Source organism: Monodelphis domestica, chromosome 1 (assembly GCF_027887165.1).
Source record: "Monodelphis domestica isolate mMonDom1 chromosome 1, mMonDom1.pri, whole genome shotgun sequence".
NCBI lineage: Eukaryota > Metazoa > Chordata > Mammalia > Didelphimorphia > Didelphidae > Monodelphis > Monodelphis domestica.
Window position 1 is genome coordinate 212,006,592 of NC_077227.1, and position 24,419 is coordinate 212,031,010.

Consider the following 24,419-nt stretch of genomic DNA (forward strand, 5'->3'; position numbering starts at 1 on the left):
CAGTCTAATTAATAGTTATGTACTGTTCTGAGTTTGGACAGCCAGTGAAAAGGCGAACTTAGACATTGTAATGCCGCCCTACTTGTTCAGATGAGATAATGACTCTAGTCTCTGTGTATGAGAACAGTTAATCAGGCATTTGAAGCATTCATAGCATTTACGTGAAAATACCCATCTCATCTGAAAGCTGCCATTTTATAAGAAGTCCTGTGTGACTTAATAAACACAGCAGTCAAAGCAAAGTAATCCCTTTAGCACATGCTCTCCCCACTCTGCCTGTTTCTTTGCCAGAAAAAACACATTCCAGGAAAAAGCGTAAATCACACATACTGAGGTAATTGTTTCACACCTTCAAAGAATTGACGATTATTAATTTTAAACTGTTCTATTATATACAATTCCCTGTGTTCCACTCTCCTTTTTGGGGTATTTAACAAATGCCTATAGAAGCAAAACCATTGAATTCTAATCTCAATGTGGCACCACTCCCCCCACTCCACCCCCAGGCCCCTGAAAAAAAAAGGAAGAAAATTCTAGAAAACCCTGCTTGAACACATCACATTGACTTTTAAATTACTGACACTATTATAAAAACAAAGTAATTTTCTGATGGATTGTTTCTGCTTTGCATGGTTTTAAAATCCACACATAATCTATTGTGCCTTTGTAGCTATAGATATTAGAGGGGTAGCACCAAGGCACCCTTGGATTCCACTGAAGAAAAGTAAACTACCTACTCACGTAATTGACATTTCTTAGTATTGATTAAAGACACCAATGAAATTCACTCACACAGTCTTGCTGCACCAAATGTTATCCTTAAGGCTTCTTGCAATAGCAGTCGGGATTGAACGATCAGGATATCCTGGGGTCTATATCTGGATAGGGCCCTCCTATTAGTTTTGCTTCCTATTATCTTTTCCCATTTCCTCAATGATTTCTCAAACACTTTGTCACGTTGATAGACTGAGGGGAAAATCTATAGGTCTCCATCTTCGTCTTGGATCTATCCACAACATCTGATAACATGCTAATTTAATGTTGCCTCAAGGAGACTGGAGGAACTAAGAAATTCTTTAATTTTCCCTGTGTGGTGGGGGGGTCACAAATTTCATAACCACAACTGATTTGCCCATTTTAGTTTCTGTCTACTAAAAACTGCTTTTCAAGAAAAGTTGCTCTTCTCAGAGGAAAAGAGAAGAAAAACACCCAAGGACTGGTACAGAATCTACAAAAGACAGAAATAGGCATCCCCTGGTACCACACCACTTAATTCAGTGCTGTGTTTATTTAGTTCAGTAGGAAAAGAGTAGCCACTTTCCTTTAGGTACTGCCTTTTAAAAAGGCTTCTTTGGGGACTAGAACAGAATTTGGAATGCATTTGCTTGCATCGAGAACTCTACTCCATTTCAATCTGCCAACATCCTAATTAAGATGATCAGAATCTTAGGTGATCTATTATGCTAGATTTAAGATACCCCAGCATACATTAGACAAGATGTTACATGGTATGCTTACATTTCAGTGATAAGATGAGTGGGTAGGAAGCATGCCTTGCCTCATGTTTTGGGCTAAGCACACTGTCAGCCTTAGATAAATAATGGAAGTACCTTTGAGTCTCTTCTTCCTTTGCTACCCTTTTAGGTGCAGTTTAATCATATGCTTTTAACTCCACTGCCTTCTGACTATTTGTACCCTTCTCTTCTAAGGGTCTTGTGACATTTTTTTCTTTTTGCCCCCCAAAAGTGGTGACTTTACCTTGCCCATAGGAAAAAATAAAAGTGATTCAAATATATATATATGCACATGTATATGCATTTCTCTGTGCCAATGGGTATGGTGATTTCAAAGACCATAAATGGAAGCAGGTCAAAGGAAAGGATTTCAGAACTCCAACTAGCAGTCAATCTGTCTACTAATTTCCTTCCAGCAAGGTACTTGCAAGGTTAAGACTATTCTGTCATTTCCTAACATGCTATCTGAATTCTTTAATATGAACTTTTTATTTTTCATTGAACCTTATCTGCTTCTAACTCAAAGGAGAATCAGTTATTGTCTGGCTTATAAGTCAATAAACATTTATTATGCACCAACTCTGTGCCAGGCATTCTGCTAAGCACTAAGAATTCAAAGAAATGCAAAAAACAGCACCTGCTCTCAAAGAGCTCATAGTCTAAAATGGAGAAAACATGAAAAAACCCAACTATTAATGAGTGGGGGAGGGAGAGAGAAGGGGAGAGAGATAGGCAGTTACAGAGAGAAAGAGACAGAGATGGGGTGGGGTGGGGAGAGGGAGGGAGAGGGAGAGAGAAAGAGCAAGAGTGAGAGTGAGAGTGAGAGGATCAAATTAAAATCATCAATAGAGGTAAGGCACACCTAGGTGGCTTGGTGGATAGAAAGCCAGACCTGGAAAAGACAGATGTCTTGGGTTCAAATGTGACCTCAGACACTGCCTAGATATGTGACATTGGGCAAGGCCCTTAACTCTTTACCACTTTTCTGCCTTGGATTGATATTTAGTATCAATTCTAGGACAGAGGGTAAAGATTTAAAAGAAAAAGAAAGATTTAGAAAGGCTTCTTGTAGAAGTTGGGATATTAGCTGGGACCTGAAGAAAACCAGAAAAGCTAGGTCACAAAGATGAGGAGAGAGAGTATTCTAGGCATAGGAAAGAGCCAATTAAAATGCCTGGAGTTATAGACAGGAGTCCAGTGTCACTGGATCAATTGCAGAGTATTTGGAAGGGTATAAAGCATAAGATTCAAGGCAGCTAGAGAGCACAGTGGATAGAGTGCTGGACCTACAGTCAGGAAGATTCATCTGCCTGAGTGCAATTGTGATGTCAGCCACTTTCTGGTATGTGACCTTGGCCAAGTCACTTAACCATGTCTGCCTCAGTTTCCTCATCTATAAAATGAGCTGAAGAAGAAAATGGCAAACCATTCCAGTATCTTTGCCAAGAAAACCCCAAATGGGGTCCCAACAAATCAGACATGATTGAAAAATAAATGAAAAAAGGGTAAGGATATTGGAAAGTGAGAGGAGGGTGAAGGAGTGGAGAAAGCAGGTTATGAAAGTCTTTGACTACCAGAGGATTTCACATTTTATCTTGGAAGTGATAGAGAGCTACTGTATACAAAGTGATATGCCATTGGATAACTTCATTTGGAAAGGTCCTGACCTTTATTCTAAGATATCATATCAATGGCAGCTCATTGCTGATGGAAAAATAAAAGATATGTAAATATATATATATATATATACCATTATATATGTTTACAAAGGGGGTATAAACCTCCCACAGCTCACATTTTTCTGACTTTTATGTTATAAACCTTGTTTGGCAAACCAACAGTTATCCTGAATCATCTGGTTAAGGCTGAGAGTCCTGCATGTTCTGTCACTAAGCAAAGTTTAAGTATTCCTTCCAGCTTTCAGTTTTTGTTTTCACCATGAAAGGTCAAGAAAAGAAGGCACTGTTTCTTAGGGGTTAGGTATACACTGTGTCTTGAAATCCCTCTAGCCCTTTGTGGTATTCAAAATTTAACATACTGAAAACCTCATTCCAGGTGATAAACTATCACAAAACTTGCCACAAAATAGTGTGTAATTACAAGAAAATTCTCCATTCTTGAATGTGAGTGCTGAAGCTATATTTCTAGAACTGTTGAATTCTGTTTTCTGTTTCTTCACTTCCATGTATAAAAGACTCCATAGTCCTGGGAAAACACTTTTTTAAAAAAAAATGAAATACAACAAATAAGGTATGCTACAGGGTCCTGAGGGAAAAGTTTCCTCGAGTCTTTGAATTTCCTCCTATTCTATTTCTTTACAAGATTTCTAAGACCAAGTCCTTTTCTACAGTCTCTCAAACAAGGTAAAAAAGAAAAATACCCCCTAGATATATTCCTTAGATTTTCTATTATGCTTCTCAGGTTCCCAATAGCTTCTGAAGTAAACTTAAGATGAATTCTAGAGTTATTTTTCCTATTATGTTTTAATTTTAGTTACTCTTTCAGCTCCAAGATGAAATGGGTGATCATAACTGTTTGGAGACGTATTTCATGGCCTTCTTTCTACATGACCTACTACAAGGTCATATCATATGGAGAAAGTCTTGCAGTTCATAATAACCAGAAGAGTAGTTGTTGTTGTTATTGTTACAATAAGGAAAAATTGGTGAACACTTTAAAAAAGCTCAGTTTAAAGTCATGTAGAATTCTTTTTAAGAAGAGAATAATGGCCGTCTATATAATATGTATATAATGAGATATCAGACTGTAGAAACAATTTCCTGCCTAAGGTATTTGTTGTATATAATAATGACTATATATCACCATGATATAATAACATTATATATAATAAATACAAACCTTTTTGGCATACTGTTAACCTGAATCTTCTAGTTAAGGCTGAGATCACTATTCACAGGAGTTAAAGTTAGCAGAGACCTGAGAGGTACTTGAACCCACTCATTTTACAACTCAGTAAACTGAGTTTATGTAAGTCATGTCAGATCATTCAGGTAGAAAATAGTTGCGTCAAGATTTCAAGATTCTGTTAGGAAGATGCAAATTATATACAGATAAATAGATACCAGCCAATCTGAAGGAAAAGGCAATCACAACTAGGGCAATCAGGGAAATTTAACAAAGAGATAGCACAGGAGTTGATCCTAGAATGAGGAAAAGGATTTTATAGGTAGAGATAAGCAAGGATTACATTGTAGTCCTGAGAGAGAGCCAAAGTAAAGGGAGCTAGTTTGGCAAGAATGAAGAGCATGTGAAAGACTATACTATAAGATTTATGGAAGCATAGCTCAGATGATGTGATTAAGAGCTTGAACATTCTCCCAGAAACAATAGGAAAGCTATTTCAAATTTGTGAGCAGAGGAGTGACATGGCCATACCTATACTATAAGAAGTTTTTTGGCAGTTATAAGGAGGATGGTGATCACAAATCTTTTTATACCTCACACAAATTCTTCATCTGTGAAAAGACAAAATAGTCTATCCCTATATATAATACTTTACAGCAATGTCATGGGCCTAAAGTGAGATTGTAATTAATTATCCTTTCACTTAACATCTCTGTAGAAAATGTAGGAAAACAGTTACAACACGATTGTTATTATATATTATTTGTCCGCCGATTTTTACAAAATGTGGCTGTTTTCTGTCTAGGAAAAATCATGAATTCTTTGGTCTTTTTTTTTTTAATGAAGAGAAGCATAAAAATTAAGTATGTCATGGTGTAATATGAAGAAGATAAGATGCATGAAACAGTGGTGCACCATCACTTCAAGTGAATGACTAAGGTCAATAGGTCAGAATACGCATTTTTCCCTAGGTCCCTAAAGACAATGTCACTACTGCCATCAATTAGCTGCTAAAATCTTTTGCATAGTTTATAATGATGCACTCCTTAAGGCAGGAGAAGTAAGTGTTGGAAAAAGCAAGAATAATTCATTTTTATATCATGCTTTCTGGTTTACAAAGATATTTGTAATATTAAACTATTATTATGTGTGTTATATAATATAAAATACAAAATAATACAATTTTCCTTTATAAAGTTTTGATTAGTTTGTTATAATTTTAAATTTTACAAAGGCAAATATAGACTTGATATAATGAAATTGAATAACTATAATATACTATAATAAAAATGAATCCAGCAAAAGTAGAAGGGACTGCCTTGGGAGATATTGAAGTTCCCCTCAGTAGAGTTCTTGTAGCCTAGAGTAAATGACCATTTGGGATGAGAAATTATGAGGAAAATTCTTGTTCAGGTATATTTGGACTAGATGGTTTCTTCCAGTTGGAAGTTCCATTCCAACTCTGAGATTCTGTGATCCTATACTTTTCTACCAAGTTCTAAACCCCTATTATAATCATCATTTCTTTTTATCTTTCATCATCAATCTTGACTTAGGATGAGGATGATTCTAGTAGTTCAACTACTAAGTTGATATTGACTTGGGCACTGTACCTCCAGAAGCTCAGGCAAACTATTATCAGAGAAATTCCTTTGCTCCCTTACATCCTCATGACTCCTAGCCTAAAACATCCAATGACCCCTATAGGACCCTGACATGATTGTCCTCCTTTGATCCTCCTTTAGATTTAAGATGGACAGAGAGATGCACCTCCAGGCTACACCTCGATCCTATCAGGCTGTATCTCAGACCTCTGTCTGTTCCCTAAAACTAAGGAATCTTTATGAGGGTCATTCCCTATGTCTCCAGGCAGACCCCAGTCAGATGACCAACCCACCCCACCAAATGCCAGAGTGACGACCACTCTAGAGTCCCATCCACACTATGACACAGCATTTGTTGCAAGAGTATAAAATTCCCAGAATTGATGGGTTCTGGGAGCAGCCTTCCATCTTGCTGTTCCACCTTGCTATCCTCCTGGCCATTCTCAACATTACTTTCCTAAATTAATAAATTTCTCTTTTTGTTTTTAAGCTAAATTTTGGAGTCTTGCATTCTTGCACAAGGTATCCTTCCCAAACCCCAAGGGTACACATCTGAACCCCATAACAATATCATATAATTTTATTTGTCCAGTTGTTTCAATTGGATGATGGGCTGCTTCCATTGATACAACCTGTAGAGCTGCTTTTTTCTCTCACAAAACTCTTCCATCTACTCAGTTTCTTTATTGCTTTTGGTGATATTGCTACTGCATATTTTCCCCAAGCAGGAAATCTAAGAATTTTTTCTGAGTCTTGACAATCTTTTCCTTTGTACTTGTAACCTGTTGTCCAATCCTATCACTCTATCCTGAGTATTATCATGCTGGGTCCTTCATCTCCACCCATCAGTCTAGAGTCTTTTAGGGTTTTTTGGAAGCCTCTCCTTTATCCTGCTCCTTAAACTTGGTTCAAGTTTTGCATCAAGAAGCTTATTCCTTCCTCTTTTTATCCAGTTTTTGTAGAATCTTAAGCAAGTTCCCAGAATGTCCTTCCTTGAACATCCCATCAACTCTCTTTTCTCTTTCACTTGTCAAAATTCAGTCCTTTCCCTGATACCTTCTGCATGTTGAAAAGAAGTCAGGATTCTTCTATTCCTCCCCTAATTTCAGAAAACATCTTAGTTATTCCACTTCTGAAACCTTATAAATCCTTCAGCTTATGAATTATGTTAATATGATTCAGCCAGCTCCCTTGCCATGGTGGTCTCCCCTTGTAGAGTTGTTTGTTAGTAAGTCTGTCTGCATTTAAGAATGAGTTCCAAGAATATCTGTTTAACTTACTCTGTGTAACATTTAGCACAGTGCCAATCCACACATGGGTGCTGAATAAATGTTATTTGATGATGATTTAATTGCTTTGCCAATGCCAGGAATAGAAACCATGAATTCCCCCAAGTAACAATAAGCCTCACGTGCTGAGTGTGTTAGCAGCCTGGCTTTTTGCTTTTGCTTATGTCAGACTAAAGTGGAAGAAGAGAGAGATACCGCGAAGTAAATGCTCCTGGATAAAATCCTCTTTCCCGCCATTTGGCTAAGGACCCCTAACTTGCAAATGGAGTCGTTCTAGGTGAGAAGCCGTAGCACTGAAACTCCAAGTGAATGTTTCATTGGTTATTTAGTAAATACAAAATGGATAACTATAACATGCCAATAGGTACTTTAAAAGTAGTTGTATTCAATGCATGCACCATTATGGAGAACTTACACTCTGAGCAAAAAGATTTGTAGCAAAGCATATGACCTTCTTCCCACTACAATGACCATCCCCTAATTAGGCAATGCATCTGATAGTCATTAACAGGAATGAGATAATGAATCACTTTCTCTCTTCTTTGTTAATTTGCTGTAACCAAGCGGCTAATGGATGTCAGAGCTGAGTGATTGCACTGATTATAGTGATTTATAGTTGCAACAAAACAATTTAAAACCATTCTGATTATTCATGCTAAAGATGCTTTATGTTTTGTTTACTAAATGCTTTATGTCCCCTTCCTTCCAACTCTAATTCACCTCCTCCCCATACACTGAAAGGCATCTTCCTGAGAAACTGAAAAGTTGTAAGCTTTTTTATTGTTTCAGAGTAAGCCATATCATTTTGTTTATATAGAAAAAAGTTTACCCAGTAGAAATGAAAAGCCTTAGGGGTGGAAAGAAAACTTCAGTGGTGTCTAGTTCAAAAGAAGATAGGAATAAGAGGAAATACGGCAAACTTCAAGCCACTTACCTTGGGGCTTCCGGTCCCTTCCTCATCCTCTACAGACACATCAGTAGCCAGGATCTCTGCTTTGATGATATCCAGAGCCCTAAGAATCCAGCTGTGTTGCCGTTTGATTTGTCTCTGTAGTTCCTTCCATTGACTTGCAATCATCTGCAGCATGTCCTTCAGTCCTTCTCAAAAATGATGGGAGAAAAAAAGCAAAAGTTGTGGATTTCATTGCATCTTGAGAAACTATTCTTTACTTGGTGGGGAGGAGAATAAAGGGAATTTTTTTTCTAATTTCCATGAAAGCACCTTGGAGCATATCCCCCAGCCCCCACAAGCTTTATTATTATTATTATTATTATTATTATTATTATTATTTGTCACTAAAGATAGATTAGAAATTCTTACATTTACATCCCCAGAAGGGCAAAGGCAAAGGACACCCAAATCTGATAATCAACCAACCCAAGTCATTGCTTAAAATTCTGTGTATACTTATTAAAGGATATATGTTGGACAAAATCATGATAAAGAGTTAATAATTCATTGATTTCCATTTTTCAAAGAGAAGGCCCCATGTACATTTGTGTAGAGATTCTATGGAAGAAGTAACAATAACCAGAGAAATGAATGGGAAAAGGCAAAGCAATTCTGATAGGAAGTGGAGTAAGTGAGCCAGAATTCAGACAGCAAGCTTCAGCGCTGGCACATCTGATTAAAAATTCTCGTTAAAACTGGTCATGGTAAGCCCGAAAGATACCAGCTAAATTGTAATTCATCCCATCTTGGGGCTGTTGCATACAAGGATAAGCATAACCAAATGACAAAACTATTTTTAATTTATAATATGTTCCTCATAAATGCATTAATAATGGGGAAGGAATTAGTTTAAGGACCAGAAAACCTACTGATGCAATTACCAGAGCAGAACATTAAAAAATATATTTACGTGTATGGTTAGGCATAGAAACATCAAGCTATTTCTATACCTTCTCTCTTATATCTAAAGATATGTCTATAAGTACACTAATGCATATGCATCAATATCCATATGCACAATTCTCATTCATTATCTTAATGTTATTTCCGAAGCTTCTACATCAAAGACCGTGTCAACGTGAAGTTTTCAGTGATGTGATTTCCACTGAAACTCAGCTGAACAGCAAGACCAAAATAAAATGAACAGACTATTTGGAGGCAGTATTTCATTTTATAAGTATCACAGCATTGTATGCAGTATATGAAACATTTATAAATCTTGAAGGTCAATCTGATAATGTAAATATTAATAATACATAAGGAAGTGAATATATGCAGTAATTTACAGCAATGCTTCTTCATTCTTTAATAGTCTGGAGACATAAAGACTTGCAATATTTCAGGAGGATTTACCTGATTTGTGAGATACAATAAGCTCCAGAAGTTGCTGCCCTTCTTCTACCACAGCTTCCTTTAGAGCACAATGACTGTCTACATTCAATTTAAAACTCTGCAAAAAAGAAAAGGAAAAAATATATATAATCGATGATATTTAACATTATATTTTATTTATACATATATAAACACATGTGGGTATCTATATATGTACACACACACACATCAAGTCCTCAGTAGGAGTTAACCAGAAAGTACATATATAAAATGACTTGCTACTTTTTATCAAGAATCAGAGCCCAATTTGCCCAACAGACAAACTCATTTGCAATAGGAGAAGCTATTGATATTTGGGATCTGGGCTCAAAACATTTCCATTAGATTAGTAAAGTGCATCTGTTTGGAAACAGCTGACAAATCTAGAAATTCATTAGGTTTTTATGAAAAGTCACATCCCGTAGGCTATATCAAGAGTAGCAGTATTCTATAAAATACACTGAATTTATATCAGAACATATGAGCTCTTTTTCTTCAGGTTTTTTTTTAATGTTGGTGATAGCAGTATTTATGAAACCATAAAAAATTGGCAGCATAAAATAGATTAGCCTTATGTGCACATATATAAATTCCATTAATATAGTAGAGGTCTGATTCTTCTCTACTTTTTTCCCATGCCCCCCCCCAATCAGATAGACAAGGAGTCTTTAGACATCTCATTAAAACTTAAGTCAAATATTTTTCTAATCTTTATGATTATTTTGGAATCTACAGCGAGCAGTTAGGTGGCTTAGTGGACAGAGCAATGGACCTGAAGTCAGCAAGACTTTATCTTCTTTCATTCAATTTTGGCCTCAGAACACTTCCTAGCTGTGGGACTCTGAGCAAGTCACTTCACCCTGTTTACCTCAGTTTCCTCATCTATACAATGAGCTGAGGAAGGAATTGGCAAACCACTTCAGTATCTTTGCCTAGAAAACCCCAGATGGTATCAGGGAGTGTCAGACATTACTAAAGTGACTGAACAACAACAAAAAGCATAGTAGGATGGAGAGAGAGCTGGTCTTTGATTCAGGAATGCAATGCCTGAATTCAGATTTCACCTTTATATATAGTCAGTTTATTGACCAATGATTTAACATTTCAATGCTACTCCCCTCCCTAAACAAATCTCTAAATCTATATGTTGCAGAATTATTCCTGATCCTAATTTGGAAAGGAAGTTTTCTTATTGGGAGCTTCTTACATGAGGGAAATCACAGGGAAATCCAAACCAAAAGCAAAAAATAAAATTATATCATCACACAGATTGCAATGATGTACATAATATAGATGGTATGAAAGCATCCAGGGGAGTGACATTTCCCACCAGGCGATAGTAATCAAGTGAAACAAGTGAACTGCCCATTTAAAAAAGAATGTACTATATGGATGATTAAGAAAGAATATCTCTGTCCTAGAAGTTGGGGCCCCATGAAAGCTCAACAATTTAATTTTCTCTATCATGTTCCCACTTATAGAATGGCAGGTTGGAACAGGTGAAACTTCTGAATGTTGAATCAAAAAATTTGCCATTGATAGCAGCAAGATGTACTGCAATGGAGGCACATTGGGTAGGACTGTTGAATTTGGAGTCAGGAAGACCTAATTTCAAGTTCTGTCTCAGATACAGGGTATGTATGACCCTGGGCAAATTATTTAACCTCTCTCTGTCCCTCAGTTTCTTTAAATGTAAAGTCAAGGGAGTTACACTTCCCAAATCTCCTCCAGCTCCTAATCAATGCTCCAATGGCTATAATTAGTCCTTAGAATAAAGAGTTCTGTAGTTATGAATATAGTCCTTAATTTAACCAGTCAATACTGTCCTATGGACTGAACTGTAGACATTTAATTTTCAGTTTTCAATGTGGAGCTTCCAAAGTGTCAAAAAATCTTTAGTCCTCCTAACTAGATTCCTCCCAAGTCTTTCCTACAGCACTTCTTGCTTGGCTATTTAGATGTATCCTTGATGTTCCTGGTATAGATATTCCTGCCTTCTGCACAATTCCCAATGTCTCGATTTCTTCTCAATCTGTGCAATTCTCTTCCACCTTCTTCTCTAAACACAACCCAAGTTGTATACTGAATCTTGCAACACAGTAAGAGATTTGATTCATTGATACTGGCCACCCAAGTATCATTTCTCATGCTTGCTCTATGACTGGCCAACTTCTTTTGTAATGGTGTATGGTCTTTGATAATGTCTTTTACATGATTTTACACTGTAGCACAATCTATTGTAATAAACTTCTCTACTAGCAGCAATGTAATGATCCAGGACAATTAGGAGGGATTTATGTGAAAGAACACTATCCACATCCAGAGAAAGAACTGCGGGAGCAGAAACACAGAAGAAAAACAACTTGCTTGATCATATGGGTCGATCTGGATATGATTAGGGATGCAGATTCTAAACAATCACCCTAGTGCAAATATAAATAATATGGAAATAGGTCTTGATCAATGACACATGTAAAACCCAGTGGAAATGGGCATCGGCCTTGGGGGAGAGGGGGAGGAGGAGAGGGAAAGAACATGAATCATGTAATCATGGAAAATTTTTCTTAATCAATAAAATTAAATTAAAAAAATAAAATCATGGGGCAGCTAGGTGGCTCAGCAGATTGAGAGCTGAGCTTAGAATTGGGAGGTCCTGGGTTCAAATCTGACCCCACACTGCCTGGCTGTGTGATTCTGGGCAAGTCACTTAACCCCCATTGCCTAATCCTTACCACTTCTCTGCCTTGAAAGTTTTAAGATGGATGGTAAGAGTTCATTTGTTTTTGTTTTTTTTTTAATCAAATCATTCTTTGGTAATAAACCAAAGCTAATTTGTACTTAACATTTACCTTCCTATTGTCTTTAGTGTTATACGAAATTTAAACTATTTTGATTTAAATTCATATTCACAGTGCTATAAAACTGCCTGGCTCTTCTTTGAACAAGACACACCATTTATAGGCTCTAGGCTTTTTCTCTGTTTCTCCTGCCTGGAATGGTTTAACTTCCTCTTTTTTCCAACTACTGACCTCCCTGGCTTCTTTTAAATAAGAACTAAAATCCTAACTTTTAAAGGAAAAACCTTCCCCAACCCTTCTTAATTCCATTGCCTATCTCTTTTATTTTTTGTTTATCTTATAGTTTATTTTTTTTATTTTCTTGCATATTGTCTTCCTCCTAAAATTGTAAGTTCCTTGTGAGTAAGGTCTGCCTTTTGCCTCTTTTTGTATCTCTAGGACTTAGCAGTGACTGGCACAAGTTAAGTGTTTAATAAAGGTATATTGAGTGATTAATTGGGTATCTTGGACCATAACAGTATAGAAAAAATGGATTTATTTTTCAGCTAGAGATCACTGAAAACACCATTCAATTTCCCAAAAGTAAAGAACAAGACACTTTTATTTTTAAAATTATTAATTCATAAGGGGCATTTTGCTTATAAAAAGTCATTTTGGGGGAATGAAAAAAAGAAAATCTACAATAGTATGAATCCACAGTCCTCATATGGAACACAGAGTAGCTATATCTAGAGCTTAACACAGTACTGGATAAATATTGGGCAGTCAGAAACTGCTTGTTACATCAAATTGAACTGAGGACGTTCAGCCTGGAAAAGAGAAAACCAGAGCATGACTGGATCAAGCAATGAAAACTGACTGAGAGAAGAGAGAAGTGCTCAAATATTATGATGCTATTCTGATCTCTCTTCAGAATGATTTTTTTGTACTGGAAAATATAGAAGAAAAATAACTATTAGGAACCTTAACTTTGAAGATAAATGAAGACTTAGAAAGCACGTAATTCTGCCCACAATCCTGGTAAGTAGAAACACATCATTCAGTGCAAAAAAATGATAAAAATGATTCATGAGCCATGGCCAGAGATGTTCAAAGGATCCCAGAAAATAAGAGAGGCAATGATGGTTTGGATAAGAGAAAACATTGCCCTCATTTTCCAAAAAGGAAATAAAAGTGAATCATGGTGAGTTTGACTTCAATTCCTGGGAAAATTTAAATTATTAAAAGGATAGTCAGGGAAAATCTAGAAACAGAAACTATGATCACAAAAAGTCAGTCTAGCTTCATAGAGGAAATACTGGAATAGACTATATTCATTTCTTTTCTTTTTTTGGACCATGCTATTGGGGAAAGCTGTATGACATGCTTATATTATAGAATAGCATTTGACTAAGTTTCTCCTGTTTTTCTTGTGGACAAAACAGAAAGGGGCACAAGAGAATACTACAAAAATATGGATTTAGAACTGACTGAATGGCCAACTCTAACGTTTACTATCAACTTAGAAAAAAAAGGTCTCTGGTGACATGCACTTGGGATATCTATGCTTGGCCTTCTCCTGGATGCTTGCAGCATGAATGCCAGTGCCTTAAATAAAATCAGAAATAACATTTCTTACCAATTTGATGAGGAAACAAATCTGAGAGAGATAGCTAACAGAGTTAAGATTCAAAAGGATCTTGTCAATCTAAAACAGTAGACAAAAACAAGATAAAATGAAATAGAGATAAACAAAACACAAAAGTGGGTTCAAAAATTCAAGTTTAAAAATATAAGATGGAAGAAGCATGTATAGAGAATAGTCCATTTGAAAAAAATTGATCAGTAAATAAACATTTATTAAGTAAGCATTTAATATGTGCCACGCACTGTGATAAGTACAAGAAAGTCTTGGGGGGAAAAAAAAAAGAGTTGAATGTTTCTGTGGACTGTAAATTCAATATAAGTGAATTGTGTTATGTGGGGCTCCCAGAGGAATATGAGTTCCTTGAGGGCTGGAATTATTTCATTTTTGACTTTGTATTCTCAGTGCCTAACAGTGTCTGGCATACAATAAACAATAACACATATTTGTTGAATTGAATAGAGCAGCCAAGAAAGTTAACACCATCTTAGTCAGCATTAAGAAAAGGCACAGGGTTCAGAACTATAGAGGTGATGGTCCTGCTGTACTCTCTGCTCTGATCAGATCCTATCTGGAGAGAGATATTCATTCCTGAGAACTATAGTTGAGAAAGGATATCAATAATCTGGAGAGCTTTTGGAGTTTAATTAGAATAATGAAAGGCTTCAAGTTCATGCAATTTGGGGAATAAGTTGTTGTTTTTTTTTAATTCCATATGACATAAGTTCTTTTGAACTCAAGAACTATTTTGTTTTTATCTTTGAATTCCAGAACCTAGGAGAGAGACTGACTCATGGAAGGTACTCAATATATGTTTGTGGATCAGCTAGGTAGTGCAGTGGTCTGAGTACCAGGCAAACCACTCTGGTATTGTCTCCAAGAAGATGCCATGAACAATGACCATGGGGTTAAGTAGTGTTGGACAAGACTGAACAAAAGCAGAATGGTTCACCTCATAATGTAGTGGGAGCCCTTTTCCTTCACTGGAAGTATTTTTATATCCCTGGCCCTCTTTAGCAATAGGCAGTTAATTAGTTGAAAGGAAATATGGCAAATATTAGAGTCTGACCCTCTTGGTTAGGCTTAAATGACTATAAGTGAGATATGTAATAGAATGGTTTCCTGGTCTGCTCATGATGGAACTTGAAATCTCCTCTTGTTTTCTGATTTCTTCTACTACTCAGATTTGGTCCAAGCTCACTGATCATCTGTCACACTCTTTCCAAGATATATTGATGGAGTAACTCAAATAGCTATCCAGCCATGTCATTATCTGGACAAAAGGCATTTTCATCCACTTAATTTTCCTAGTATGAATAGCTAGGTGGATCTGTTTTAAATAATTACAGATCTCACTATGGAGGCTTCTTGTGTTCCAAGGTACAATGCACTTTGTACCATATCATTTGTTAATAGGAACACTTATTTCTAAACCTTGCTCCTCTGGAATCATAGAGAATCCTCTTTTTGTTTGAGTTCTACATAGGATATTCTATATAAGACTGGCAAAAGACTTAGATATTGTATCACTAATGAGCATTTATTGAACGGCTCTGGCATGTATAACAAAGTAGCCTGGCTTCTGAATAATTTATAAAGTAGGTAGAATCACACTGGGGAAATAATATAGATATAAAAATCATAAATATGAAAACAAACATAAGAAGAATTTCAATGAACAAATATACATAGAATGCAGAAGGGGAGCAATGTTGGTAATTCTGGAATGATTTGTATATCTGGACCAGCTTCTAGTTAGTTTGTCATTGTTCAGCCATTTCAGTCATGTTCAATTCTTCATCAGCATTTGGGGTTTTCTGGGCAAAGATACTAGAATTATTTGTCACTTCCTTCTCTAACTGATTTTATAGATAAGGAAACTGAGGCAAATAGGGTTAAGTGACTTGCCCACGGTCACACAGCTAGTAAGTGTCTAAGGCTAGATCCAAACTAAGGAAGATGAGTCTTTTTGAATAAAAAAAAAGACACATTATCCAATGTACCACCTTACTAAGTAGGGACAATTAAAATGCTTCTTTTAAAGATTATTTATGTGAATTCACAGAGAGAAGCAAAAGGATCCAGTGGAGTCAAGAATGGAAGGGATATTATTGGAGTCTTACAACTTTGAAATTAGTAGCTTTGATTCAAAGCCATTTGATAACCAAAATTCAACAGAGACCAGTATTATATTCAGAGTCATAATTTAAGAAGGCCACTGATAACTTGGGAATAGCTAGGTGGTACAATGGATAGGGTAACAGGTCTAGAGTCAAGAAGTCTCATCTTCCGGAGTTCAAATTTGGCTTCAGACACTTACTAGATGTGGGAACCCAGGCAAGTCACTTAATTCTGTTTGCCTCAGTTCTCTCATCTGTAAAATGCACTGGAGAAGGAAATGACAAATCACTCTAGTGTCACTGTCAAGAAATCTTCAAATGGGGTCACAAAGAAGCAGACATGACTGAAAATTCCTGAACAACAAAATTGATAAGCTAGAGAGCTTACACAGGTGAGAAGTAAGGAAGGTGAAGGCCTTTATTTAAGTTTGGGTAGTATAAGGTTCAGTTTTCCCTTATAGAATGTTAGCTCCTTTAGGGTGGGGACACATTTCAATGTCCCTATTTCAAAAGAACATCCAGAAAGATCCCTGAAAAACCTTGCCAAAAGACTAGCAAGAGAGAAGGTTACTGGTATTCAAAAAGAACTTTGCTTCTTTAGAACATTTAACTGTTGCCCTCTTTCACCTATAGGCAGATAACTAGGTGAAAGGAAATAGGACAGTTATTAGAAAGTCTGATCTTCTTGGTCAAGCTTGAACACAGGCAATATCAACCTTGGGTACTTTGTCTTGGAGCTCCATTTGCCTTTAAGGTTAAAAAAAACTAAAATCTAAAATAACCCCAGAATTGTGGAGGAAGAGGGATGATCGGTGAGAAAGCTTGAGATGAAGCACAAAATTGTCTCCAAAGATTCAAAGACAAATCCTCCCACCCAACAATTTCCTGGAATGAACCCTATTCTAGAAGTTTCCTCACAACTGTGAATTTAGGCTGGTGTTAACAATATTTAATTTACTGTTTACTTAAAACAGACTTGTGTTGAATGGTACGTAATCATGTGCTTCACAAGAGGTGCATCAGTCATATGCCTCAAAGCATAAGAGAACCTAAAGGACCTAAGAGTAGGTTGGGTAATTGGATATAATTGAAGCCAAGAGTATAGAATAGATGCAGCTGGGTCTGGCATGGTCTCAAGATGACGTGGGTGCATTTGATGGGAAAATTGGAAAGGATGAAGTATTCACTATTAGGAAAAAGATCAGCTTGATGCCCTGGAAAAGAACCATTTAACATAAATATTATCCAAATGTTACAATATTGCTTGATTTTCAGGTGCACCTATTAACCATTAATAACATTAACCAAGATAGTAACAAATGGCTCTCCTTGGCAGCATCCCTAAGGAGGCCCATCTTTAAGATCTTCAACAAAATCGCTGACTTCAAAAGGACCCCAAGATTGCTTCATTTTATTTTTGAAGATGAAACAAGGAGGTGAGAGATTTCTGCCTTTCCGGTTGAAAAACATCTTGCCTAATAATACCCCATAATACCTTATAGTCGAGAGCCTCCATGCCGCTTCCACAATATTTCTGAAAATCTATAAAGTTCTCCCAAGATAGAATTTTGAGCAAGTGCATTATGACAGGCAAGCGCCCTAGTCTCACATGTCATTGGTTATGTGAAGCACAACAACTATGGGAAATTTGGGGCTTCTGGGACACTAGTATGGTATCCCAAAAGATAAATTTGGGGAGATAATTTTTAAGCAGCATCTTATACTAACTAGGGGAATGGCCATGAGGAATTCCTCTACCTGAGGTCTTCTTAGCCCTTTTTGTTTCCTAGCCTCCTTTGGCAATCTGGTAAAGCTCAGAATAATGTTTTTTAAGACATAAAATAAAATACATATGATTACAAAAGAAATCAATTATACTAAAATAGTTATTTTTTGAAAGTTCATCAACCCTGGGTTAAGAACTTTAGCTAAAATGTTAGCATGTTTTCTTGACTATACCGTACCATGGGATAAACTTGTATATTTGCTAAATCTGGTTTCTGTGAAAGATTCTATGTGTCTTTGTGTTGTTGTTTCTCGGCTGTGCTGTGATTATGCTCCCACTTTGTAACAGGTGGAAATTTTATATATATATAGGCATACCTCATTTGGGCAGTTGATAGACCACCAGATCAGGAATAAGGAAGCCCCGAGTTCAAATATGGCCTCAGAAACTTACTATCTATATCGCCTTGGGCAAATCACAAAACCCCATTTGCCTCAGTTTCCTCATCTATAAAATGAGCTGGAGAAGGAAATAGCAAACCACTCCAGTACCTTTGCCAAGAAAATCTGAAACAGGAGTCATGAAGAATCAGGCAGGCCTGAAAATCAACCAAAAGACTCTATACATACATATGTATTTATGTATATTGCTCTGTATATGCGTGTGAGTATATATATATATACACTTATAGATAGATATACACACAGATATCTGTCATATATACATGTGCATACACACACGTGTGTATGAATTAGTGTGTGTAGATACACATAGAGATGGGCCCAAACACATAAATTACATACAGACACACACATGCTTATCACTTATAGAGATGTGTATACACACACATACATATATATTATATATATCATATATCTCCCTATTCTGTATGTGTGTGACACAAAATCCTATAATCAGCTCATTTCATAGTATTAAGCATGACAATTTGGCAGGTGGGAGGAGAGATGGGGAACAGGAATCTTTTAAACATAAAACAAAACCAAGAAACGCTCTGCCCACTTGCTAACAAAACAACCTAGTGCTTCAAAATGAGTTACCCTTGGGGACCCATATGAATATATTTGAATACACTGACATATACAATAATAGGAAAGGAGCACAGTCAGGTACAAAGGCTTGGAGCATAAAATTGGCTGTCAAAGTTTCCTCCTCTATAAAAGGATCTACCAGGATGCTCTCCACCTCAAACAGCAGCCTTTTGGAAGCCCTGGATCACAAGATGGAATCCAGTTACACCAAATAACCATTCCACTTAGTGGTTGTGGTCGGCTGGGAGGTGCTGGAAGAATGACTGAGTTCTCCTTTCTCAAAAATGTTGCCTTCTCCCCCTTTTTCTTAAATTTCGTTGTTTTTTCCCCCCTAAGGCACTATCTTTTTTTTCTTCTTTTAAACAGGAGTGGGAGGGGATGAAGAGATTCTCTTTCTTTTTTTTTTTCTTCCCTATAAGGACATAAGAAAAGCAACTGTCAAAATTCAGGAACTTAGCTGTTTCTAATGATAGATGCCAGGGGCGATTAGTCAGGCTACAGAGCCTCCAAATATGAAAGACATATTGAACTGGTGAACTTTTACTCCCATTGTCATTTGAAAGGGATGGCATCTTCTGCTGATAATGAATCAGGCACTTGCTGACACTTTCCCTTCACACACAGGGCTACTTCAAGGATTTTCACTGCCCTGGGTAAGGGAAGACTTGCCTGTCTAGAAGGGACAAGAAAAACAAGGTATGTTCTGTCAGAAACCCCCTGATTCTAAAAGTCATCCACTTTGTTGGCCAAATCTTCTCTGCTGCCCTTCTGCACAGTGACTCACCTTGATGTGTATGCAGAGCCCCAACTCTCCCTTTCTTGAGGGACAGATAAGGGATGGGCTATTTCACAATCTCCTTTACTGGCAGAGGCTGGCAATGACCTTCCTCCTTTTCCTGAATACTACTAAGGATAATGGGACTCAGAGAACAGGCTAAATGGCCCCTTAGATAAACTATGAGATACCTTCTATACCTTAGAATAGTAATCTGGTAGTTGGGCATGTTACTTTGAAAGACCTTTAGAGAGCTGCTAGGTGGTTCAGTGGACAGAGTCCCAGACCTCCACACAGGCGGTCCTGGGTTCAAATTTGACCTCAGAGACTTCCTACCTGCATGTCCCTAGGCAACCTCAGTCTCCTAGTCTTCTGCCTTGGAACTGATATTTAGTATTGATTCTAAGATGGAGTGCAATGATTTAAAAAGGAAAGAAAAATCTTTATGTAATTCAACATTTCCTTTTTTAACAATTAATGGGCAGCTAGGCTGCACAGTGGATAGAGCACTGGGGCTTGGAGTCAGGAAGACCCATCTTCCTGAGTACTGACTAGCTATGTGACCCCTGGGCAATTCACTTAACCCTGTTTGCCTCAGTTTCTTCATCTGGAAAATGAACTGGAAAAGGGAATGGCACACTATTCCAGTCTCTCTGCCAAGCAAACCTTAAATGCGTTCACAAAGAGTCAGACACGAATGGAAAACCATTGAACAACAACAATTCTTATCTAATGGGAAGCACTAAAATACAGGGAAAGCTACAAAAACTTAAAACTGCAGCAAGACGTTTGAGACCTTGTTCAATGGAAAGAACTGTATTGCAAGTGATACAGTTCAGCTTCTGGCGATGCTTGACAACTTTAGGTAAGTCTCTTAGCTTCTCTAGCTTTAATTTTCCTTACCTCTACACAGCAATGACTGGACTAAATTATCTTCTTAGTTTGTTTCAGTGTTAGGGAAGAAAGGCTTCATAGGACTTTAGTAATAGACAAATCAGTTCATGATAAGTGTAAAGAGCAATAGTTAGTTAGTTATTCAGAATCATGGCATTCATAAAAAGGAAGCATTTTCCAAAATCCATCTAGTTCACTTATAAGGTGAATCTTCTCTACGACTACCCAAAGTAGATATGTATTTTTTTTCTTAAGGATTTCAAGAGAAAGGATTTCTAAATTTTCTTATTACTTCACAACAGGTAAAATAAATAATTTCTTCATATTTAAAAGGTCTCAGGAGAAGCTCAGTCCCTCTTGGGCGCTCTGCTTTTTGCTTTTCCATGTTTCTCAACAGAGTTACTCATGAAACATGGGTAGCTCTCCCAGTCCATAGCTCAATTAAGGGCAGGTGAATGCTTTCACAAAGTCACCCTCCATACCTCTATCTGACTTTCAATATGCTCATCGTCCCAGGGAAATATTGTTATATTTAGTCATCTTAGAATAACTGCTAAATATTCCCAAGTTTTACTCATAAGCATTATCTAACATCTGCCAAGATATGCCTAGGGACTGGGATTGTGATTTCATTGATGCAGAGAACTTCCAAATGGGGAAATTTCCTCTACCAATGCAGATTGCTCCTTGCTTTGACACTTAAGAATCAAAGAGTAGTCCTTGGGGCATCAGAAACACTAAGCAATTAGCCCAAGATCATGGGGATAGTATATATATATATATATATATATATATATACTGAAAGAAAAATCTTATATATATGTATTTATATATATGAGGCAGAATTTGAAATCAGGTCTTCCTTGCCCCAAGACCTACCTCCTTTCAGTGCAACTCCATGCAGCCTCAGCATGTTCACCTCCTACAAAATCATTACTTTACTTTTATTTAGAGAATCCAAGGCTAATCGTTATTTAATCCATATGCTGGATAAGGTAGTCCAAATCACCAGTTCATATTAACCTTCTTAATAATAAATTGGTCATTCCTTACCATAATGCTATATTTGTTTTGAATAAAATGAAGTGTATACATTTATCACTGATTTTATTTTTCAGGTACCACAACCAACTGCCTCTTCCAGTTGGGATAAGGAAAGATTAAAAATTTGAAGGGTATTGCTTAGTCATGTGCAACTTTTAATGAGTCTGGGATTTTCTTGGCAAAGATACTAGAGTGCTTTACCATTCCCTCCTCCAGATTATTTTACAGATGAGGAAACTGAGGTAAAGAGAGTTAAGTCACTTGTCCAGGGTCACACAACTAGTAAGTATCTGGAGACATATTTGAATTCAGGTCTTCCAGACTCCAGACCTGGTGTTCTATTCACTTAAATTCACTTAAAATTTCTTGAAGAACCTTAGCTCCATTAAGTAGTTTATTGTGTAATATTAAATGTTTATTATGTTATTTATTATGTAATAAACAGATTTACTAAATATAACTATAAAATAATTTTAGGTTTATGTCTGGGGTGGTCTTTGATTACTAGAAGAACCTTCCTTCCTGCCCTCCCCTGTATGTAGAAAAATCTGAAGGGCTTAATATTTCTAAGAACCTGAAACTTGAGACAGCATTCAGTATCTCTAAGCCTACTGAAAGGGAATTTAGTTCTTCCTCCAATCATAACTGTTTTCCAAGAAGCATTTCACCCCAAATGAATAGTACTGATTCCATTTCTCTTAGTCTTACTCTAGGATACGCCACATGGGAGATGTCCCGAGTGTTGCGGTTTTTCTCCACTCCAACTTTATTTACTGTTTCTGATGGTCCCTAGCTTGGCACAGGTATTTCTGTCAATTCCACAGTGTGGCCACACTAAGAATATAACACCATAAAGAAGGGAGGGTACTGGCTAAATGCAGCATTTTGGCCTCCCAGACTTACTGCTGCTGTATCCCTGTGGTTCATTACTGATTAGAAAGGGGACCAGTTCAGGTACCAAATATCTTCTACCACAATCCCAAGGTAGAATAATTGATGTGTAGCAGCCCCTGCAGAAGTGGAGTCACCAGGGTGATGGATGGATATAAGTATATTATTCACACGTACATCTGCTAATGTAACAGCCCCAATGCAAACATTAGCACTTAAGAACATTATGTGGATTTGGGACAATCCCTGGAGGACTCCAGTTCCATTAAAATTTTGTTTGGCAGCCTGGGGCAGAACTAATCCTACTCCCACATGCTTCATGCATTTTAGAGGGGAATCAAACTGCTTTAAAAATAAACTTAATAAATTTTGTGATGTCAAAACATTAACATACTATTCATACAGGCTTCATATTTTGAAATAACAATGTGAACCTGTAGACTCATTTTTAGCCTTCCTAACACACCAGTTTTCTCTCTATCCTTTGCCAGAGCTGATGGCATCATTAACACCTCAAAAGGAGCAAAGAAAGCATTCCTTATATTTCAGCACTCTAGGTGTTTCTGTTGTCATCAGATCACGCAGACAAAAGCCAGAAAATTGTGACTCAGTTCTAATCTGTTTGGTCATAGGCTGGAGACACCATTTGCCTTGGAAACCTGCTTGTCTTCCACCTTGAATCCAGCCTTTGCAAAACTTGGTAATCTTAATCATGCTGGGTTTTGAAGGACACCAATACAATTTATTTTAAGTCTTTCAACCACTCCTAAAAGAATATCTATGGTTCTTAGCACAAATAGTTTCCTATGTCTAGGATAAAGTCTAGTGGTAGGCTCTAGGTGACCGAGAATGATAATTATAGAAACCAATAAGGACAAAGTATCTCTAGGATAAACTACAACTCCTCAAACTTGCATTTAAAACTCTCCACTTTGGGTTCCCATTTACCTCTCTAACCCTATTTTCATATTGCTTCTCCCTTCCTGTACTCTGCATTTCAGCCTAGCTATCTGGATACCTGTTCTATCTCCTGCTTCCTAATATCTGCACAAGTAGAGGGCAGCTGGATAGTTCAGTGGATTGAAAGCCAGGCCTAGAGACAGAAGGTCCTCGGTTCAAATCTGGCCTCAGACACTTCCCAGCTGTATGACCCTAGGGAAGTCACTTAACCCCCATTGCCTAGCCCTTACCACTCTTCTGCCTTGGAACCAATATACAGTATTGATTCCAAAATGGAAGGGTTTAAAATCTGTACGAGTAGTCTCTCATGACCATAATTCATTCTGTCCTCCTCTGGAGAAATTCTTAGCTTCTCTTAAAGCGAGGTGGTACAGCTCAAGTATTAGTTTCTGCTTAAGGCCTTTCCTGATTCTTCAAGTTGTCTATGTATTATTTTGTCACATGTTCTACACTTACTTGTGGCCATGCTATACCCCTCCAATAGAGTGAAAGCTCCCTGAATGAAGCAATTGTTGTCATTTTAAATACCAGGAACAAGCCAGAGAGTTCTATCAGAAACAGACATCATTTCATTAGAGTCACAGACACATAGCAGGCTCTTCTATGGTGTGGTTTTCCCCTTACTCTTTAACATAAAAATAAACATAATCTTGGGAAGTATGAGATCTGGGAAAGCAAGAAAGAAAGGAACTATGTACACCTCTACTGTGCATAGCCTCCAACCCAGTGGACTTGACCAAACAACAGTACACAAATTCATAAGACAAAATAAGTACCCAAATTACTTAGAAAACCTCATCCATGCTTTTCCACTCTGTGTCAGTCTTCTCAGAGTCTGCCCTGAGCCAGCTAGACTTATACTCAAAAGAGATCAATGAAAGAAGAAGAAAGCATCTCTTTTTTGTGATAGTCAAAAAATACTAAAAATTAGAAACTAAGAGGA

The 24,419-nt window shown here is 37.1% G+C and overlaps 1 protein-coding gene across 8 annotated transcripts in view; it reads right to left on the bottom strand.

Moving 5' to 3' along the window:
• The window catches only part of AKAP6 (A-kinase anchoring protein 6), a 616,970-nt gene that overhangs the window by 282,819 nt on the left and 309,732 nt on the right, over positions 1-24,419 (bottom strand). For all 8 annotated transcript variants that reach the window (XM_007472509.3, XM_007472510.3, XM_007472511.3 and 5 more), the window contains 2 exons: positions 9,578-9,674; positions 8,207-8,370 (listed from right to left, as the gene is read on the bottom strand). In XM_007472509.3, coding sequence (XP_007472571.2) covers positions 8,207-8,370; positions 9,578-9,674 — 261 coding nt within the window. The remainder of the gene's footprint in view (positions 1-8,206; positions 8,371-9,577; positions 9,675-24,419) is intronic.